Source organism: Bombina bombina, chromosome 1, assembly GCF_027579735.1.
Source record: "Bombina bombina isolate aBomBom1 chromosome 1, aBomBom1.pri, whole genome shotgun sequence".
Taxonomy (NCBI): Eukaryota; Metazoa; Chordata; class Amphibia; order Anura; family Bombinatoridae; genus Bombina; species Bombina bombina.
The window spans coordinates 1,571,664,872-1,571,684,859 of NC_069499.1; the positions used below are offsets into that span (position 1 = coordinate 1,571,664,872).

The 19,988-nt window shown below is 37.4% G+C and overlaps 1 protein-coding gene across 3 annotated transcripts in view; it reads right to left on the reverse strand.

Annotated features, from left to right (window-relative positions):
- The window catches only part of PIK3R5 (phosphoinositide-3-kinase regulatory subunit 5), a 185,590-nt gene that overhangs the window by 10,861 nt on the left and 154,741 nt on the right, over positions 1 to 19,988 (reverse strand). For 2 of the 3 annotated variants that reach the window (XM_053710004.1, XM_053709986.1), the window contains 3 exons: positions 19,764 to 19,886; positions 7,717 to 7,810; positions 173 to 249 (listed from right to left, as the gene is read on the reverse strand). In XM_053710004.1, the coding sequence (XP_053565979.1) occupies positions 173 to 249; positions 7,717 to 7,810; positions 19,764 to 19,886 (294 nt within the window). The remainder of the gene's footprint in view (positions 1 to 172; positions 250 to 7,716; positions 7,811 to 19,763; positions 19,887 to 19,988) is intronic. The other variant, XM_053709995.1, reaches the window with a different exon arrangement.

Genomic DNA, 19,988 nt, shown 5'->3' on the forward strand with positions numbered 1-19,988 from the left:
AATTTAGTTCAATTATAATAAATATTTCATGGCCATATTTTGTGCTACATTATTTATGTTTGTGCCATTACTGACAGTGAACCCAAGATCTTTTGGGCCGCACAAACCGCTGGCAGCTGATTGTCATTATTTATGTGTAGAGCACCAACAGATCCTGCAGCGCTAAGCTTACCTTACTATAGACAATCTGTAGTGTAAATGGGATGGCTTCTCTGTCTCCATCAATACCGAGTCTCTTAGATCCAGGACCTATGGGGAGAAAGAGCTGAATGTCAGATCTGATGCGTATGTCAGGTGGTGACAAAATAATGAGTTAAAGGGAAAGTCAATTCAAAATTAAACTTTCATGATTCTGATAGGGCATGCAATTTTAAGCAACCTTCTAATTTAATTGTATCATCAAACTGTCTTTGTTCTCTTGGTATTCATTGTTGAAAGCTAAACCTAGGTGGGCTCATATGCTAATTTCTAAGTCCTTAAAGGCTGCCTCTTATCTCAGTGCATTTGAAAGTTTTTCACAGCTAGATAGCGCTAGTTCATTGATAACACTGTGTTCAATCCTGTGGAATTATTTAGTCAGCACTGATTGGCTAAAATACAAGTCTGTCAAAAGAGCTGTAATAAGGGGGCAATCTGTAGAGGCTTAGATACAAGGTTATCACAGAGGTAAAAAGTATATTAATATAACAGTACTGGATATGCAAAACTGGGGAATGGGTACTAAATGGATTATCTATCTTTTTAAACAATAAACATTTTCAAGTATATTGTCCCTTTAATGGGTTACACTTACTGATCTAATATATATTTAGTAAAAGATGTCTAATGTAATTTTTTTTCATTAGAATGTTTCCTGGCCCTTTTTTAGCACACAACTAAAACTTCTACAAAGTATAGATGCTCTAATCACTGTGCACAGAACATATTAACCAATCACTGTGCACAGAACATATTAACCAATCACTGTGCACAGAACATATTAACCAATCAGTGAGGGTCAGTATGCTACAGGAGCTAACATGTGCCACTAATAAAATGTTAAAGGGACAGTGAACTCCAACATTTTTATTGTTTAAAAGTATAGATAATGCCTTTATTACCCATTCCCCAGTTTTGCATAACCAACACAGTTATATTAATATACTTTTAACATCTGTGATTACCTTGTATCTAAGGCTCTTTTGGAAGCCCCCGATCAAACGGCTATTCAGCCCTTTCATGACCAATTTGATTTGTCTACATTGGAAAAACGATCACGAGATTTCAATGATGAGATGGGGTCAGGGGGGGGGGCGAGCCTACAATGCTGTGCACGCCCACCAGGTGCCGATCCCATTCTGGAAGCGCCATTAAAGCCCAGTGCAGTTAGGATGGCATGGAACGTCCTAACATCAGTAAAAGGTTAATTATTATCTATTGACTTGCATTTTAGCCAATTAGCGCAGTGTCAGCCAAAACCTCTCGGGAGAGAGCACAATGTTATCTATATAGCTCACATGAACTAGCACTCCCCTGTTGTGAAAAGCAAATAAAAGCATGTGATAAGAGGCTGTATGTAGTGGCTTAGAAACAGGCAGACATTTAGAGGTTTAAAGGGACATGAAACCTAAACATTTTCTTTTGTGATTCAGATAGAGAATACAATTTTAAACAACATTCCCAATTACTTCTATTATCTAATTTGCTTCATTCTTTAGATATAATTTGTTTAGAAAAAAGCAATGCACATAGGTGAGCCAATCACATGAGGCATCTATGTGCAGCCACCAATCAGCTACTTAGCCTATCTAGATATGCTTTTCAGCAAAGAATACCAAGAGAATGAAGCACATTAGAAAGTTGTTGTAAAATTGTATTCTCTATCTGAATCATGAAATAATTTTTTGGGTTTACTGTCCCTTTAAATGTTATAAAGTATATTAATATAACAATGTTGGTTGTGCAAAGCTGGGGAATGGGTAGTAAAGCTGTTATCTATCTTTTTAAACAATAACAATTTTGGTGTTGACTGTCCCTTTAAAAAAATGTTTGCATTGCAGAGTGTCTTGCAATAATATGCGGGGTCTGTAAAGCCCCTTTCGAAGTTTGTTCTATGGGATAATACATATACATCTTAAAGGGATGGTCCCCGTCATAATGAAACTTCATGATTCAAATCGAGCGTGCAATTTTATACATCTTTTCAATTTACTTTATTTTATTTGCTTAGTTCTTTTGGCATCCTTTGTTGAAAACCATACCTAGGTAGGCTCAGGAGCAGCAATGCCCTATTGGGAGCTAGATACTGATTGGTCGCTGCACATGTATGTCTCTTGCCATTGCTGTTCCTTCAACAAAGGATATCAAGAGAATGATAGAAATATGATATATAAGTAAATTGGAAACTCACTGGGAAAGTTCACTAATTTTTCTGTGCTCACCAATCCCTATGTCAGTCTTTGTGGCTGATTCTCTATAGAATGGAGAGATGAGTGAGCTTTAATGAATCAGCTGCATAGAATAATGCAAGGGCTGGTGACATTGTGCTGCTATCCAGGGGCATTGAACAGCTCTCATGACAGGAAGCAGCTACTGAAGGACACCAGATAAACATCTGCACAATTACATTCATCTCAAGTATGTTACCAGCCTTAAAGGGATCTTCATGATTCAGACACAGTGCACCCCTTTGTCTTGTGCATGTGATGAGCACTATGTGGTAGCAGAGTCTGTAACAATGTTATACACAAGCTGACATAGTGCACCCCTTTGTCTTGTGCATGTGATGAGCACCATGTGGTAGCAGAGTCTGTAACAATGTTATACACAAGCTGACATAGTGCACCCCTTTGTCTTGTGCATGTGATGATCACTATGTGGTAGCAGAGTCTGTAACAATGTTATACACGTGCTGACATAGTGCACCCCTTTGCCTTGTGCATGTGATGATCACTATGTGGTAGCAGAGTCTATAACAATGTTATACACGTGCTGACATAGTGCACCCCTTTGTCTTGTGCATGTGATGATCACTATGTGGTAGCAGAGTCTGTAACAATGTTATACACGTGCTGACATAGTGCACCCCTTTGTCTTGTGCATGTGATGAGCACTATGTGGTAGCAGAGTCTGTAACAATGTTATACACAAGCTGACATAGTGCACCCCTTTGTCTTGTGCATGTGATGAGCACTATGTGGTAGCAGATTCTGTAACAATGTTATACACAAGCTGACATAGTGCACCCCCTTGTCTTGTGCATGTGATGATCACTATGTGGTAGCAGAGTCTGTAACAATGTTATACACGTGCTGACATAGTGCACCCCTTTGTCTTGTGCATGTGATGAGCACTATGTGGTAGCAGAGTCTGTAACAATGTTATACACGTGCTGACATAGTGCACCCCTTTTTCTTGTGCATGTGATGAGCACTATGTGGTAGCAGAGTCTGTAACAATGTTATACACATGCTGACATAGTGCACCCCTTTGTCTTGTGCATGTGATGAGCACTATGTGGTAGCAGAGTCTGTAACAATGTTATACACGTGCTGACATAGTGCACCCCTTTGTCTTGTGCATGTGATGATCACTATGTGGTAGCAGAGTCTGTAACAATGTTATACACGTGCTGACATAGTGCACACCCTTGTCTTGTGCATGTGATGATCACTATGTGGTAGCAGAGTCTGTAACAATGTTATACACGTGCTGACATAGTGCACACCCTTGTCTTGTGCATGTGATGAGCACTATTTGGTAGCAGAGTCTGTAACAATGTTATACACGTGCTGACATAGTGCACCCCTTTGTCTTGTGCATGTGATGAGCACTATTTGGTAGCAGAGTCTGTAACAATGTTATACACGTGCTGACATAGTGCACCCCCTTGTCTTGTGCATGTGATGAGCACTATGTGGTAGCAGAGTCTGTAACAATGTTATACACGTGCTGACATAGTGCACCCCCTTGTCTTGTGCATGTGATGAGCACTATTTGGTAGCAGAGTCTGTAACAATGTTATACACGTGCTGACATAGTGCACCCCCTTGTCTTGTGCATGTGATGAGCACTATGTGGTAGCAGAGTCTGTAACAATGTTATACACGTGCTGACATAGTGCACCCCCTTGTCTTGTGCATGTGATGAGCACTATGTGGTAGCAGAGTCTGTAACAATGTTATACACATGCTGACATAGTGCACCCCTTTGTCTTGTGCATGTGATGAGCACTATGTGGTAGCAGAGTCTGTAACAATGTTATACACAAGCTGACATAGTGCACCCCCTTGTCTTGTGCATGTGATGAGCACTATGTGGTAGCAGAGTCTGTAACAATGTTATACACAAGCTGACATAGTGCACCCCTTTGTCTTGTGCATGTGATGAGCACTATTTGGTAGTAGAGTCTGTAACAATGTTATACACGTGCTGACATAGTGCACCCCTTTGTCTTGTGCATGTTATGAGCACTATGTGGTAGCAGAGTCTGTAACAATGTTATACACAAGCTGACATAGTGCACCCCTTTGTCTTGTGCATGTTATGAGCACTATGTGGTAGCAGAGTCTGTAACAATGTTATACACGTGCTGACATAGTGCACCCCTTTGTCTTGTGCATGTGATGAGCACTCTGTGGTAGCAGAGTCTGTAACAATATTTTACACTTTCTTTCATGACTAAGACAGAGCGTACAATTTAAAAAAAGTTTCCAATTTACTTCTATAATCACATTTACTTGAGTCTCTAGGTAAACTTTGTTAAAATGCAGGTAGGTACACTCAGGAGGGTGCACATGTCTGGATCACTATATGGCAGAAGCTTTGCACGAATACTTTAGATGACAGCAGTCTTTCATGTCATGTAGTGCTCCAGACATGTGCACGCTACCTACTTAAGTATGCTCTTCAACTAAGAACATCGTTAGAATGAAATAAGTAAACTGGAATCTGAATCACAAAACAAAAATGTAAGACACATGCACACATCCTCAGCCTATCTGAGTATGCTCTCACGCAAAGGTTTAATAAAGGAGAACAACAGAAAAGGGTACACTTTATGCCAATCATGAACATTTAAAGGTACGCTAAAGTCCAAATTAAATTTCATGAATCAGATAGATATGTATCAAATCATGCACACTCTTTTTTTATACGCACACTCTTTTATACGCACACTCTTTTATACACACTCTCTTTTATACGCACACTCTTTTATAAGCACACTCTTTTATACGCACACTCTTTTATACGCACACTCTTTTATACACACTCTCTTTTATACGCACACTCTTTTATAAGCACACTCTTTTATACGCACACTCTTTTATACGCACTCTCTTTTATACGCACACTTTCTTTTATATGCACTCTCTTTTATACGCACACTTTCTTTTATATGCACTCTTTTTTATACACACACTCTTTTATACGCACACACTCTTTTATGCGCACACTCTCTTTTATACGCACACACTCTTTTATGCGCACACTCTTTTTTATACGCACACTCTTTTTTATACGCAAACTCTTTTTTATACGCACACACTTTTATACGCACACTCTCTTTTATGCGCTCACTCTCTTTTATACGCACACTCTTTTATACGCACACTCTCTCTTTTCTACGCACACTCTCTCTTTTCTACGCACTGTCTTTTATACGCACACTCTCTTTTATACGCACACTCTCTTTTATACGCACACTCTCTCTTTTATACGCACTCTTTTATACGCACACTCTCTCTTTTATACGCACACTCTCTCTTTTATACGCACACTCTCTCTTTTATACGCACACTCTTTTATACGCACACTCTTTTATACGCACACTCTTTTATACGCACACTCTTTATTAATGCACACTCTTTTATATGCACTCTTTTATATGCACACTCTTTTATATGCACACTCTTTATTAATGCACTCTTTTATATGCAGACTCTTTATTAATGTACACTCTTTTATACGCACACTCTTTATTAATGCACACTCTTTTATACGCACACTCTTTATTAATGCACATTGCACACCATTTTATACACACTCTTTATTAATGCACACTCTTTTATACGCACACTCTTTTTTATACGCACACTCTTTTTTTATACGCACACACTTTTATACGCACACTCTCTTTTATGCGCTCACTCTCTTTTATACGCACACTCTTTTATACGCACACTCTTTTATACGCACACTCTTTTATACGCACACTCTTTTATACGCATACTCTTTTATACGCATACTCTTTATTAATGCACACTCTTTTATATGCACTCTTTTATATGCACACTCTTTTATATGCACACTCTTTATTAATGCACTCTTTTATATGCAGACTCTTTTATATGCAGACTCTTTATTAATGTACACTCTTTTATATGCACACTCTTTATTAATGCACACTCTTTTATACACACACTCTTTATTAATGCACACTCTTTTATATGCATACTCTTTGTTAATGCACATTGCACACCATTTTATACACACTCTTTATTAATGCACACTCTTTTATACGCACACTCTTTATTAATGCACACTCTTTTATACGCACACTCTTTATTAATGCACATTGCACACCATTTTATACACACTCTTTATTAATGCACACTCTTTTATACGCACACTCTTTTTTATACGCACACTCTTTTTTTATACGCACACACTTTTATACGCACACTCTCTTTTATGCGCTCACTCTCTTTTATACGCACACTCTTTTATACGCACACTCTTTTATACGCACACTCTTTTATACGCACACTCTTTTATACGCATACTCTTTTATACGCATACTCTTTATTAATGCACACTCTTTTATATGCACTCTTTTATATGCACACTCTTTTATATGCACACTCTTTATTAATGCACTCTTTTATATGCAGACTCTTTTATATGCAGACTCTTTATTAATGTACACTCTTTTATATGCACACTCTTTATTAATGCACACTCTTTTATACACACACTCTTTATTAATGCACACTCTTTTATATGCATACTCTTTGTTAATGCACATTGCACACCATTTTATACACACTCTTTATTAATGCACACTCTTTTATACGCACACTCTTTATTAATGCACACTCTTTTATACACACACTCTTTATTAATGCACACTCTTTTATATGCATACTCTTTGTTAATGCACACTCTTTTATACGCACACTCTTTATTAATGCACACTCTTTATTAATGCACACTCTTTTATACACAAACTCTTTATTAATGCACACTCTTTTATATGCACACTCTTTATTAATGCACACTCTTTATTAATGCACACTCTTTTTATGCGCACACTCTTTTATACGAACACTCTTTTTATACGAACACTCTTTTTATACGAACACTCTTTTTATACGAACACTCTTTTTATACGAACACTCTTTTTATACGCACACTCTCTCTTTTATACGCACACTCTCTCTTTTATACACACACTCTTTTTATTCACACACACTCTTTTTATTCACACACACTCTTTTTATACACACACTTTTATTTGCACTCTTTTTATACACACACACATTTTTATATGCACTCTTTTTTATACACACACACTTTTATATGCACTCGTTTTATACACACACACTTTTATATGCACTCGTTTTATACACGCACACATTTTTATATGCACACTTTTTGAGGCTTGGATTTTTTTGTCCTTTTAAAGGGCCAAACACAAAAACACATCTCACGTATAATACGTCAGCACCCACGTACCTGAAGCTTTGATCGCCCTCATATTTGCAGAATGTCCCAGCTCCAGAGACTGGATAAAGACTTCAGTTTCCTTCCTTCCATCATCGAATGTGATCTAGACAAGACAATAGAATCTTGATAATTGCGTAACATTATATAGAAAACAAACATATACAAATCTCCATAACCCCCAGCCAGCCTACTTCCTGTGCACTAGACATTGCTGGCTCATCTGCTTCTTAAAAAAAAAATCTTCATATAGGGTAATCATTTAACCCCTACACTGCCAGAGAGAGCTTCAACAAATATTAGTGCTATGTGTTGCATGCCTGTTACAGCAAATGGTCTAAATGACATTCTCTCAAACACGGTTGCCAGGTGTCCAGTATTCAGTCCAGTATTTTAATGGGCTGTCCAGTAAAAGCTTCACACAAAAAATACTGGACACCTAAAGTGTTAAATAAAAAAGGCCTCATATTCCTCAATGCATTAAAAATATGGGGCAGAAAGAAATCAGGGGCAATCAAGGGGTGGAGTCAAATCTATACTGTTTACATGTGCTACTGGCAACCAGAGGTTATTGATGTGTATGTTACTGGCAGCCAGGGGGTTAATGACTGCTTAGTAGTGAAAAATATACATGGTAGGATCAAGAGTGGGATCTAAGGTAGAGCCTTGCTGGGGTGGGGGGGGGGCATTGTGTGATTTCCACAGACCACTATGCCCAGTTAGGTACAGGTTTTTTTTATGGAGGACAGCTAGTAAGCAAACCCCAAACCATACATCAGTGACACCCCCTCTTGTGTTAGTACCTTTCTCTAGCAAGAAACCTCAATAGTAAAGCAGCCTAAATGTAATAAAGTGCTACTTTATAGAGACATAGATCAGCATCCCAGCAGTGGTGATTACAGTCTGTTTCACGGTAATAAAAAAGCACTAAGCAGTTGCCCTACAAGGGGGAGGAGCCTCTGAATGGCGCTCCAGTCTGCAGCCAGACACCTTTGGCCTGATGGCATAAAACTTCTATGCTAATGAACAGACTAGATAACAGAGAGTCAGATTTGCTCATGCACAGAATTGACAGAATAAAAACTTCCTCTGGGGGCAGGTGCTACACTGAGAAGTGAAAGTAAGTTATTTGCTCTTTTTTACACAATCTTTTTCTTTTTATATTTACTTTGATAGACATTTGTTTTTTTTTTTTACCAAAGGATCAGTGTGTAATATCCCTTTAGCTAGTAACACAGTACTATAATCAGGGCTGTGCAAACTCCAGAAACCCGGTTGTCATAGCTACTAAAAGTGGTATTTCTTGCTCCTAAGGTTTTAGTTTATTTTACCTATATCTCTATATAAAGCACTTCCCTAGTCGCATATTTGACTTCTCAATATCCTGGAAGGCTACAAACTTCATATACATTTGCCAAACCTGCTGTAAGTCAGTCCTGCTGTGAGAAACGTGAATATCAAATAGAGGATAAGGTTAAATATAGGGTGAGATTTTACAGCAGGAAAAGAGCAGACTGGTAAGAGGGATAATTACAGTCTATGTACTTACGCTGCTGTCATAAACCCCCTAATTCTACTTATGCAGCAAACGTCCCTGACATGTTTCACTAGTGAATAATTCCCCCTTTCTCATTGCTGATTATTATAGATAGAGATTTCCCAACTATTATAAATGTGCAAAATACTTATCACACTATTTATAATTAAACTGCACATTCCTTTTGTGCGTTTATCCCTCTTATATAGAGTACAGGTATACCCCGCTCATACAGCGGGTTAGGGACCGGAGCCCCGCTGTAAAGTGAAAACCGCCTTAAAGTGAAACAATGCGGTTTTAGCTTTCTTTTCACTTGCCAGTGTATTTAAAAACTTGTAAACATGTTTGAACTTATATATATATTAAGTGTGAAATAGCACTAAGTTTAGTTTAATACTAGCACAGTACAGTATTCAATAAATACTGTACCTGTAAAATAGTGACAATGACTGTAGTAAAATTTGCCAGTCTATAACACTGAGACACAGTTTGCTCTGAAATGCTGTAAACAGAGTGAACTGTGCATAACAAAATGGTGCCAGTCACTTTTCTCGCAATCTCATGATGATTACAGCACTATTTCAAAATCCTTGGAGGTTGAACTTCAGCTCCACAAAGCGCTGTATTAGCGAATCGCTGTAAAGTGAAGTGCTGTAAAGTGAGGTATACCTGTATAGGCAAATCTGTCTGTGTGACATATTATAACTTAAAGGGACATTAAATTGCTAGCAAAATGCTTAAATATGTTAGAACACTTTAATATTGCACTACAGGTAGAAAAACAGGGGTCAAGTCTATGGTGTTTGTTGTGATATTATAATATATAATGCTTTCTTCCTAGTTTGTGCTCTGACTTGTAAATGTATATAATTGTTGCAAAGAAGCAGGGGCGGGGACAGTGTTGTTGGAGTGAGGAACCAGGAAATAAAGTGTGTAGTTAGTTGCTGTATAAATGGACTCTGTGTCAGATATATTTCTAAACCACCTGGATTTACAAACACTACATTTTGGCGACGAGGATTATGTTTGAACCCTATTGCTTTGTCTCAGCAAACAGTGAGTAACCTGCTGCAATACACAAACAAGAATGGCTGCATGTAATGAATACAACTTCCCTGTGTTTGATTCTGATGCAGAACTAAGCTCAGTAGGCCCAAGATGGCTAAAATGGATTCAGAGATTTGAAAATTATCTTATTGCTTTGGATGTTACTGATGCAAACAGAAAAAAGGCTTTACTGCTTCATTTAGCTGGAGAAAAAGTGTATGACATTTATGATACCTTGTCTGCAACCACTGACTCATACAATGATGTTAAAGATAAACTGACAACATATTTTCTCCCCAAAAAGAACACTCAGTATGAAATATACACATTCAGACAGGCAACACAACAGGGTGATGAACCTTTAGATGCATTTCAAACCAGGTTACGTTTACTAGCAAAGAATTGTGAGTTTTCTAATGTTGAAAATGAGATTAAAGCACAGATAATACAAAGCTGCACTTCTTCAAAACTTAGGAAATATGCACTGAGACAATCTGAACTATCTTTAAAAGATTTGCTTGATTATGGCAGAATATTAGAAATTGCTGACAGGCAAGCTGCAAGCATAGAAAATAGATCTACTGAAGATCAGTTTATTACAAATAGAGTTCAAAAAGACAGTTCAACAGTACAGCCCACAAAAAAGAAACAGATCTCACGTGTGTTATGCAGGAACTGTGGGGGTTTCTATCCACATAATGGGACTTGTCCTGCAAGGAATAAGCAATGCAGGGCATGTGGGAAATTTAATCACTTTGCAAAGCAATGTAGAACAAAACTGTATCAAATACCTCAATTACATACTGAGCCACATACATCAGAACAGTGGAAAGTAAATCTAGTCAGATCTCCTGATCAAAAAGGACAATATTCAAACAATGATGACAAATATGTATTTGTAGTAAACAACATGTGTAACCTAACTCAGCCACAAGTTGATGTACTCATTAATGACACTAAAATCACTGCATTGATTGATTCAGGATCTGCTGTCAATTTAGTGGGTGAACAAACATTTCACATGTTAAAACCACAACCACAGTTATTACAGAGTAAAATAAATATATATGCATATGGATCAACTAAACCCCTTAATGTCATTGGTAAATTTACAGCCACATGTGCATTTAAACACAACAAAACAGCAACTATGTTTTATGTTGTAAAGGGTCAAAATTCTTCTCTTCTGAGTTTTGAAACTTCATCCAGTTTGGGACTTATAAAGCTTATGAATGCAATTTCACCTAGAAAGGACACAGGATCTGTAGCAGATCGGTTAGTACAGCAGTATTCCCATTTGTTTAATGGCATTGGTAAATTGAAAGATTTTCAAGTACAGCTGCATATTAATCCACATATAAAACCTGTAATACAACCACATAGAAGAATTCCATTTCATCTAAGGCACAAGGTTGATGCTGAACTCAGGAACCTTGAAACACAAGGAATCATCGAAAGAGTGCAGGGGCCAACTCCATGGGTCTCCCCAATAGTATCAATGCCAAAACCCAAAGACCCAAATAGTGTAAGAATTTGCATAGACATGAGGCAAGCCAACACTGCCATTATCAGGGAGCGCCACGTTACTCCAACATTAGATGATATAATTCATGATCTCAACCAGGCAAAAGTTTTCTCCAAACTTGATTTAAAATCAGGCTATCATCAACTGGAATTGGATCCAACAAGTAGATATATAACTACATTCTCAACACACACAGGATTGTGGAGATACAAGCGCCTAAGTTTTGGTGTTTCTTCTGCTGCTGAAGTATTTCAAAATGCAATACAGCAAACATTATCTGGAATTCCAGGAGTTAAAAACTTCAGCGATGATATCATTGTGTTTGGAGCTACTCAAGAGGACCATGATAAAAATCTCACAGCAGTTTTTGAGCGACTTCATGAGAAGGGACTTACCTTAAATTGTAGTAAGTGTGAATTTAACAAAACTAAACTAGAATTTTATGGATTTGTTTTTTCAGCTGAAGGCATATCAGCAGACCCAAAGAAAGTGGAAGCAATTCAGAATGCAAATCCTCCAATAGACGCCAGTGAAGTCAGAAGTTTCCTAGGGATGGTAAACTACTGTTCTTGATTTATCCCTAATTTCTCTACTATTGCCACACCTTTAAGAGAGTTAACAAAGAAAAGTGTGCCATGGCGTTGGACTGAAACTGAACAACAAGCTTTTCAACAACTGAAACAGAGTTTGACCAGTGACAAGACAATGTCCTATTTTAACCCTCAACGGCAAATTATTCTTTTAGTAGATGCTAGCCCTGTTGGTTTAGGTGCTATTCTGGTGCAGAGAGACAAAGGCAAGCATTATATAATTGCTTATGGTAGCCGTTCTTTAAATGATGTGGAAAAACGTTATTCTCAAACAGAACGTGAAGCTCTGGCAATAGTTTGGAGTTGTGAATACTTTCATTTATATTTATATGGTTGTCCATTCACACTGATCACAGATCACAAGCCTTTACAGTTGATCTGGAATAATCCAAAATCCAAACCGCCCGCTAGAATAGAAAGATGGGGTTTAAGACTACAACCATATAATTTTACTGTGGTTTACAAATCTGGAAAAGAGAACCCAGCAGACTATATGTCTCGACATCCTATATCAACAGATTCATTCACAAGTTCACCAAGTTCCATGGATGCAGAGGAATATATCAATTTTGTTACTAATCATGCTATACCTAAAGCATTGAGTTTAGAAGAAATACAACAAGCAACATTAGCTGATCCTATACTGCAAAAACTCGCTGTATTAGTTCGGAATGGAAAATGGTACACAGCTGATTCTGACAAAATACATGGAAAAGAGTTGAAGTCATTTGCAAGATTTAGCAAAGAACTCTCAGTGAATAATGACAACAGTATTATCTTGCGAGGTAATCGACTAGTCATTCTGACATGTTTACAACAGCAAGTATTATCCTTAGCACATGAAGGTCACCAAGGAATAGTTAAAATGAAAAGTTTATTGCGAGAAAAAGTGTGGTTTCCATCAATAGATCAACAAGCAGAAAAGTTGGTGAGAAATTGTATTGTGTGTCAAGCCACAACTTCAGGATCTCACAAAGAACCTTTAAAAATGTCTGCATTGCCTGAAGCACCGTGGTGTAATGTGAGTATAGATTTTTATGGTCCATTACCTACTAGAGATTATTTGATGGTGGTTATAGACGAATATTCAAGATACCCGGTAGTAGAAGTTATCAGCTCAACATCTTCAGTCACTGTTATTCCGGTTTTAGACAAAGTTTTCTCTTTATTGGGAATTCCTAAAATTGTTAAAACAGATAACGGTCCCCCATTTAACAGTACTCAGTTTAATAAATTTGCTTCATATCTTGGATTTAAACATAGGCGCATTACTCCTTTGTGGCCACAAGCTAATGCAGAAGCTGAAAGATTCATGCGTTCTATGGGGAAATTTCTAAGGGCAACTACAGCGCAAGGTAGACCATGGAAACAAAATTTATACTCTTTTCTGAGAGACTATCGATCAACTCCCCATTGTACTACTGGCAGATCACCTGCAGAGCTGTTATTCAATCGCAAACTTCGGATCAAAATTCCGGATATAAATGATTTTCTAACAGAGACACTCAACAAGGACTTAATACAAAAAGACAGTCATGCCAAAGCCAAGATGAAAGCTTATGCGGAAAAATATTATCATACCAAATCTGCTCCTTTTGCTGTTGGAGACAGAGTCCTGTGTAGGCAAGATAGACGACACAAGTTGGATACTTTATATGATGTCATCCCATATACAGTTACAAGAATTCAAGGATCAATGATCACTGCAGTAAGAAATGGACATACAATTACTCGGAACTCTTCTTTCTTCAAGAAACTACACAAAGAACAGGACACTGAAGTATCTGATGCAGAAGATGATGATTCTGATATACCCAAATTATTTCAAGAACATGATGATAATATGAATAACTCAGAGAGCAGTGAGGGGGAAGAAAACATAGCATATGATCAGTCCTTAGATGCTAATCGAAAATACCCTCTCAGAGAAAACAGAAGACCTCCTGAATACCTTAAAAACTATGAAAAATAATGTGCTTTCATGTAATGTATTATGTCATCATGCAACTCTTTTATGTGAAATATAGTTGGTCTTATTTCTAGATATTAAGCATAGTATATATATATATAGTTATATTTATGTTTAGTTTAATTGTTATGCTTCTAATCTAAAGTAAGGGAGAGATATGGTGTTTGTTGTGATATTATAATATATAATGCTTTCTTCCTAGTTTGTGCTCTGACTTGTAAATGTATATAATTGTTGCAAAGAAGCAGGGGCGGGGACAGTGTTGTTGGAGTGAGGAACCAGGAAATAAAGTGTGTAGTTAGTTGCTGTATAAATGGACTCTGTGTCAGATATATTTCTATACCACCTGGATTTACAAACACTACAAAGTCCTACAAAAAAAAGTGTGGGAACTCACCAAGACTTCCACCCCCTCACAATTAATATTATTTTATACGCATACAATTGAATACACACACTATATTTATATGTATATAATCTATGCACTCTGGTTAATAAAAGCAAATTAAAGGGATAAATGGTTGCCTTTGGGTCTGAGGATGGACACCCATGGTTACATTTTTACATGGACGGGGGAAAATTTTATTTTTAATTTAGGATTCAACTGATACTGAATGCTGAGAAGCCATAAACACACTTTTTAGAACACACGAAGGGGCATTTGTAAATAGATGATGTTGAATCATCCAAAAAGCTAAGAGCCTTAGTAAAATTTTAGGAGATGTTACTCCCTGACTCTCAGGATGTGTAAGGCTCTGTAATGTAAACATCTGATATCATGATCTTGATAATGTGATGATTATGGTCACAAGGCATCGGAGTGTCATTTTCTTTTACCATTAACAGTTTAGCTTTAGTTCCTCACACCCTCCTTCCTCCCCTCTCCTTCCTTTCCCCTAGGCTGGGACCTCTGTGTCTGACAGCAACTCTAGACTCCTCCTCTGTAACAGAGTCTCACCCACTTATAGTGCAATAGTGCCATTTCTGCTGAAGGGAGCTAAATAACCCCAGAGCAAGCCACACAGAAAGTTAAACACAATGTGGGTTATGATGCTACCCCACTGCCTGCAACCCCTGCCAGTTATATGTACACCAGGCCTGCCCTTTGGGAGAGAGCGAGGGGCACCCATCCGGGGGGGGGGGGCTGCACATTCAGGGATGAGAGTATGAGAAGGTCAATGTATATCCTGTATTTAGTTTATGAAGAAGTATTTATTGTATCAGGAGGTGTAATATATACTATATATTATAATATTAAATATTATTATTTATATACAGTATCTCACAAAAGTGAGTACACCCCTCACATTTTTGTAAATATTTTATTATACCTTTTCATGTGACAACACTGAAGAAATGACACTTTACTACAATGTAAAGTAGTGAGTGTACAGCCTGTATAACAGTGTAAATTTGCTGTCCCCTCAAAATAACTTGAAGCACAGCCATTAATGTTTAAACCGTTGGCAACAAAAGTGAGAAGACCCCTAAATGAAAATTTCCAAATTGGGCCCAATTAGCCATTTTCCCTCCCCGGTGTCATGTGACTCGTTAGTGTTACAAGGTCTCAAGTGTGAATGTTAAATTTGGTGTTATCGCTTTCTCTCATACCGGTCACTGGAAGTTCAACATGGCACCTCATGGCAAAGAACTCTCTGAGAATCTGAAAAAAAGAATTGTTACATAAAGAGGGCCTAGGCTATAAGAAGATTGCCAAGACCCTGAAACTGAGCTGCAGTACAGTGGGCAAGACCATACAGAGCTTTCACAGGACAGGTTCCACTCAGAACAGGCCTTGCCATGCTCGACCAAAGAAGTTGAGTGCACGTGCTCAGCGTCATATCCAGACGTTGTCTTTGGGAAATAGACGTTTGAGTGCTGCCAGCATTGCTGCAGAGGTTGAAGGTGGGGGGGGTCAGTCTGTCAGTGCTCAGACCATACGCCTCACACTGCATCAAATTGGTCTGCATGGCTGTCGTCCCAGAAGGAAGCCTCTTCTAAAGATGATGCACAAGAAAGCAGACTAAGGACATGGATTAGTGGAACCATGCCCTGTGGTCCTATGAGATCAATATAAACTTATTTGGTTCAGATGGTGTCAAGCGTGTGTGGCAGCAACCAGGTGAGGAGTACAAAGACAAGTGTGTCTTGCCTACAGTCAAGCATAGTGGTGAGAGTGTCATGTTCTGGGCCTGCATGAGTGCTGCCGGCACTGGGGAGCTACAGTTCATTAAGGGAACCATGAATGTCAATATGTACTGTGACATACTGAAGCAGAGCATGATCCCCTCCCTTCGGAGATTGGGCCGCAGGGCAGTATTCCAACATGATAACGACCTCAAACACACCTCCAAGATGACCACTGCCTTGCTAAAGAAGCTGAGGGTAAAGGTGATGAACTGGCCAAGCATGTCTCCAGACCTAAACTCTATTGAGCATCTGTGGGGCATCCTCAAACGGAAGGTGGGGGAGCGCAAGGTCTCTAACATCCACCAGCTCCGTGATGTCATCATGGAGGAGTGGAAGTGGCAGTGCTGGAAAATAATGGTGGCCACACAAAATATTGACACTTTGGGCCCAATTTGGACATTTCCACTTAGGGGTGTGTACTCACTTTTGTTGCCAACGGTTTAGACATTAATGGCCGTGTGTTGGGTTATTTTGAGGGGACAGCAAATTTACACTGTTATACAGGCTGTACACTCACTACTTTACATTGTAGCAAAGTGTCATTTCTTCAGTGTTGTCACATGAAAAGATATAATAAAATATTTACAAAAATGTGGGGGTGTACTCACTTTTGTGAGATACTGTAGGTAACACTGAATGTTGGAACAGAGGTGGGCCCTACAGGGGGCAGGGCATGCATGAGGAGCGCTGGGCTGTGGGGCCTTGCCTAGGGCCCCTCAAATGCTAAGGGTGTCCCTGATGCACACACACAGTCCACAGTAACATGTACAGTTACATGCCCATAGCAGACATCAGACCTACAGCCCTGAAGCCTGTAAGTTATGTGCCAAACTAAGGTCTCAGACTCAATCCCATTACTGAAATACCCAGTAATATTATCGTATATATATATATTATTAGACAGACAGCCACACTAATATTACATATATATATTATTAGACAGCCAGCTACAGTAATAATATATATATATATATTATTAGACAGCCAGCTACAGTAATAATACACACATATATATATATTATTAGACAGCCAGCTACAGTAATATTACCGTATATATATATTATTAGACAGACAGCCACAGTAATATTACATATATATATATTATTAGACAGCCAGCTACAGTAATAATACACACATATATATATATTATTAGACAGCCAGCTACAGTAATATTACCGTATATATATATATTATTAGACAGCCAGCTACAGTAATAATACATATATATATATATATATATATATATATATATATATATATATATATATATATATATATATATATATATACATATTAGTCAGCCAGCTACAGTAATATTACCGTATATATATATTATTAGACAGCCAGCTACAGTAATATTACCGTATATATATATATATTATTAGACAGCCAGCTACAGTAATATTACCGTATATATATATATATAATTAGACAGCCAGCTACAGTAATAATACATATATATATATATATATATATTAGTCAGCCAGCTACAGTAATATTACCGTATATATATATTATTAGACAGCCAGCTACAGTAATAATACATATATATATCTATATATATATATATATTAGTCAGCCAGCTACAGTAATATTACCGTATATATATATTATTAGACAGCCAGCTACAGTAATAATACATATATATATATATATATATATATATATTAGTCAGCCAGCTACAGTAATATTACCGTATATATATATTATTAGACAGCCAGCTACAGTAATATTACATATACTGTATATATATTATTAGACAGCCAGCTACAGTAATAATACATATATATATATATATATATATTAGTCAGCCAGCTACAGTAATATTACCGTATATATATATTATTAGACAGCCAGCTACAGTAATAATACATATATATATCTATATATATATATATATTAGTCAGCCAGCTACAGTAATATTACCGTATATATATATTATTAGACAGCCAGCTACAGTAATAATACATATATATATATATATATATATATATATATATATTAGTCAGCCAGCTACAGTAATATTACCGTATATATATATTATTAGACAGCCAGCTACAGTAATATTACATATACTGTATATATATTATTAGACAGCCAGCTACAGTAATAGACTGCCTGGATACCTGGCAACTAGGTCTGTCCCCTGTCTTAGAATAAAAACATATATAATAAAAAAAGCAACTGCATAATAATTATACAGCATAGATCACAAAGTGTAGCTGATGGGGCAGATTTGAAATGATTATTATGATCAGATTCTCACACACTTTTATAATAACATTTTTATATTGATTATGCATCTCAGAAATGCTGGTAAAATACCTACTGAGTGGCACCTGTACCTTTAGCCCTAATTAATATAAACATACAAATAAACGGAAATGATTTACTTTCATCAAGTTTTAACCAGCAATGTAATTATAAAGAAAGCATTATACTGCCATCTAGTGTTAGAAAATGAAAATTGACGTTCATAACTCTTTCTTTTTATGTGACTGAATTATTGTGTAGGAAAATTAAAAAATCTAGGCAAGTATCCCTACTTGCCTTTCCCTAGAAGTGATCTGTATACATTGTTATCAATGCACCAGCTAACTCTGGATAAGATATGCAAATTAGAGATACGTCTCATGCTTTTAATTCCACCATCACTCAAATGAGTATTGCTCTTTCTTTTTATGATAAAGGAAGTTGAGTCTATCTATAATAGTTTTCACTGTACTTCCTCTTCATTTGTTTAATACCCAGATTACAAAAGCAATATAACAGGTAAATCTGGTTTTCATACACTTGTTCTGGGTAAACATTAAAAAAAAACTTAAAAGGTTCAAGTACAAGATAAATTTAACGTTCTTGAATCAAATAGATCATACAATATAAAAAAATGAATTACTTCTATGATCAAATTCACCTCTTTCTTTTGGTTTCACAGGTTAAAACTTTCCCATGAGAATACTGAGGTAGGCCTAGGAGCGTGCACGTGTCTTAAACACTATAAATGGGAGCAACGTCTGTTACAGAGCTGCCTTTGTTTTTCATTACAACTAACTGCAAATCTGTTAGCTTTTCCTATAAGGCTGAGATAAGTATCTCTAAACTAAGATCTCTACTGCTGGCCTGGATTCTGCCTGTCTAGGAAGAGAATATAAGGGGGAGACCTGGGATACGATAGGCAGCATTTAGCTAAATCTTTCTTACCTCTGCTTGGTATAACTGCAGGAGCACAGAGCGTGTGGCAAAGCGGCAGTAATACAGAATCATGTCTGCCAGGATGGGCATCTTGGAGGTATCTGCACCATCGGTTTCAGGCTTCGACTGCTTCTGGTGAATAAAGATCAGTGTGAGGAGCCAGCGTACAGTCAGTGTGAGGAGCCAGAGCGCAGTCAGTATGAGGAACCAGAGCACAGTCAGTGTGAGCAGCCA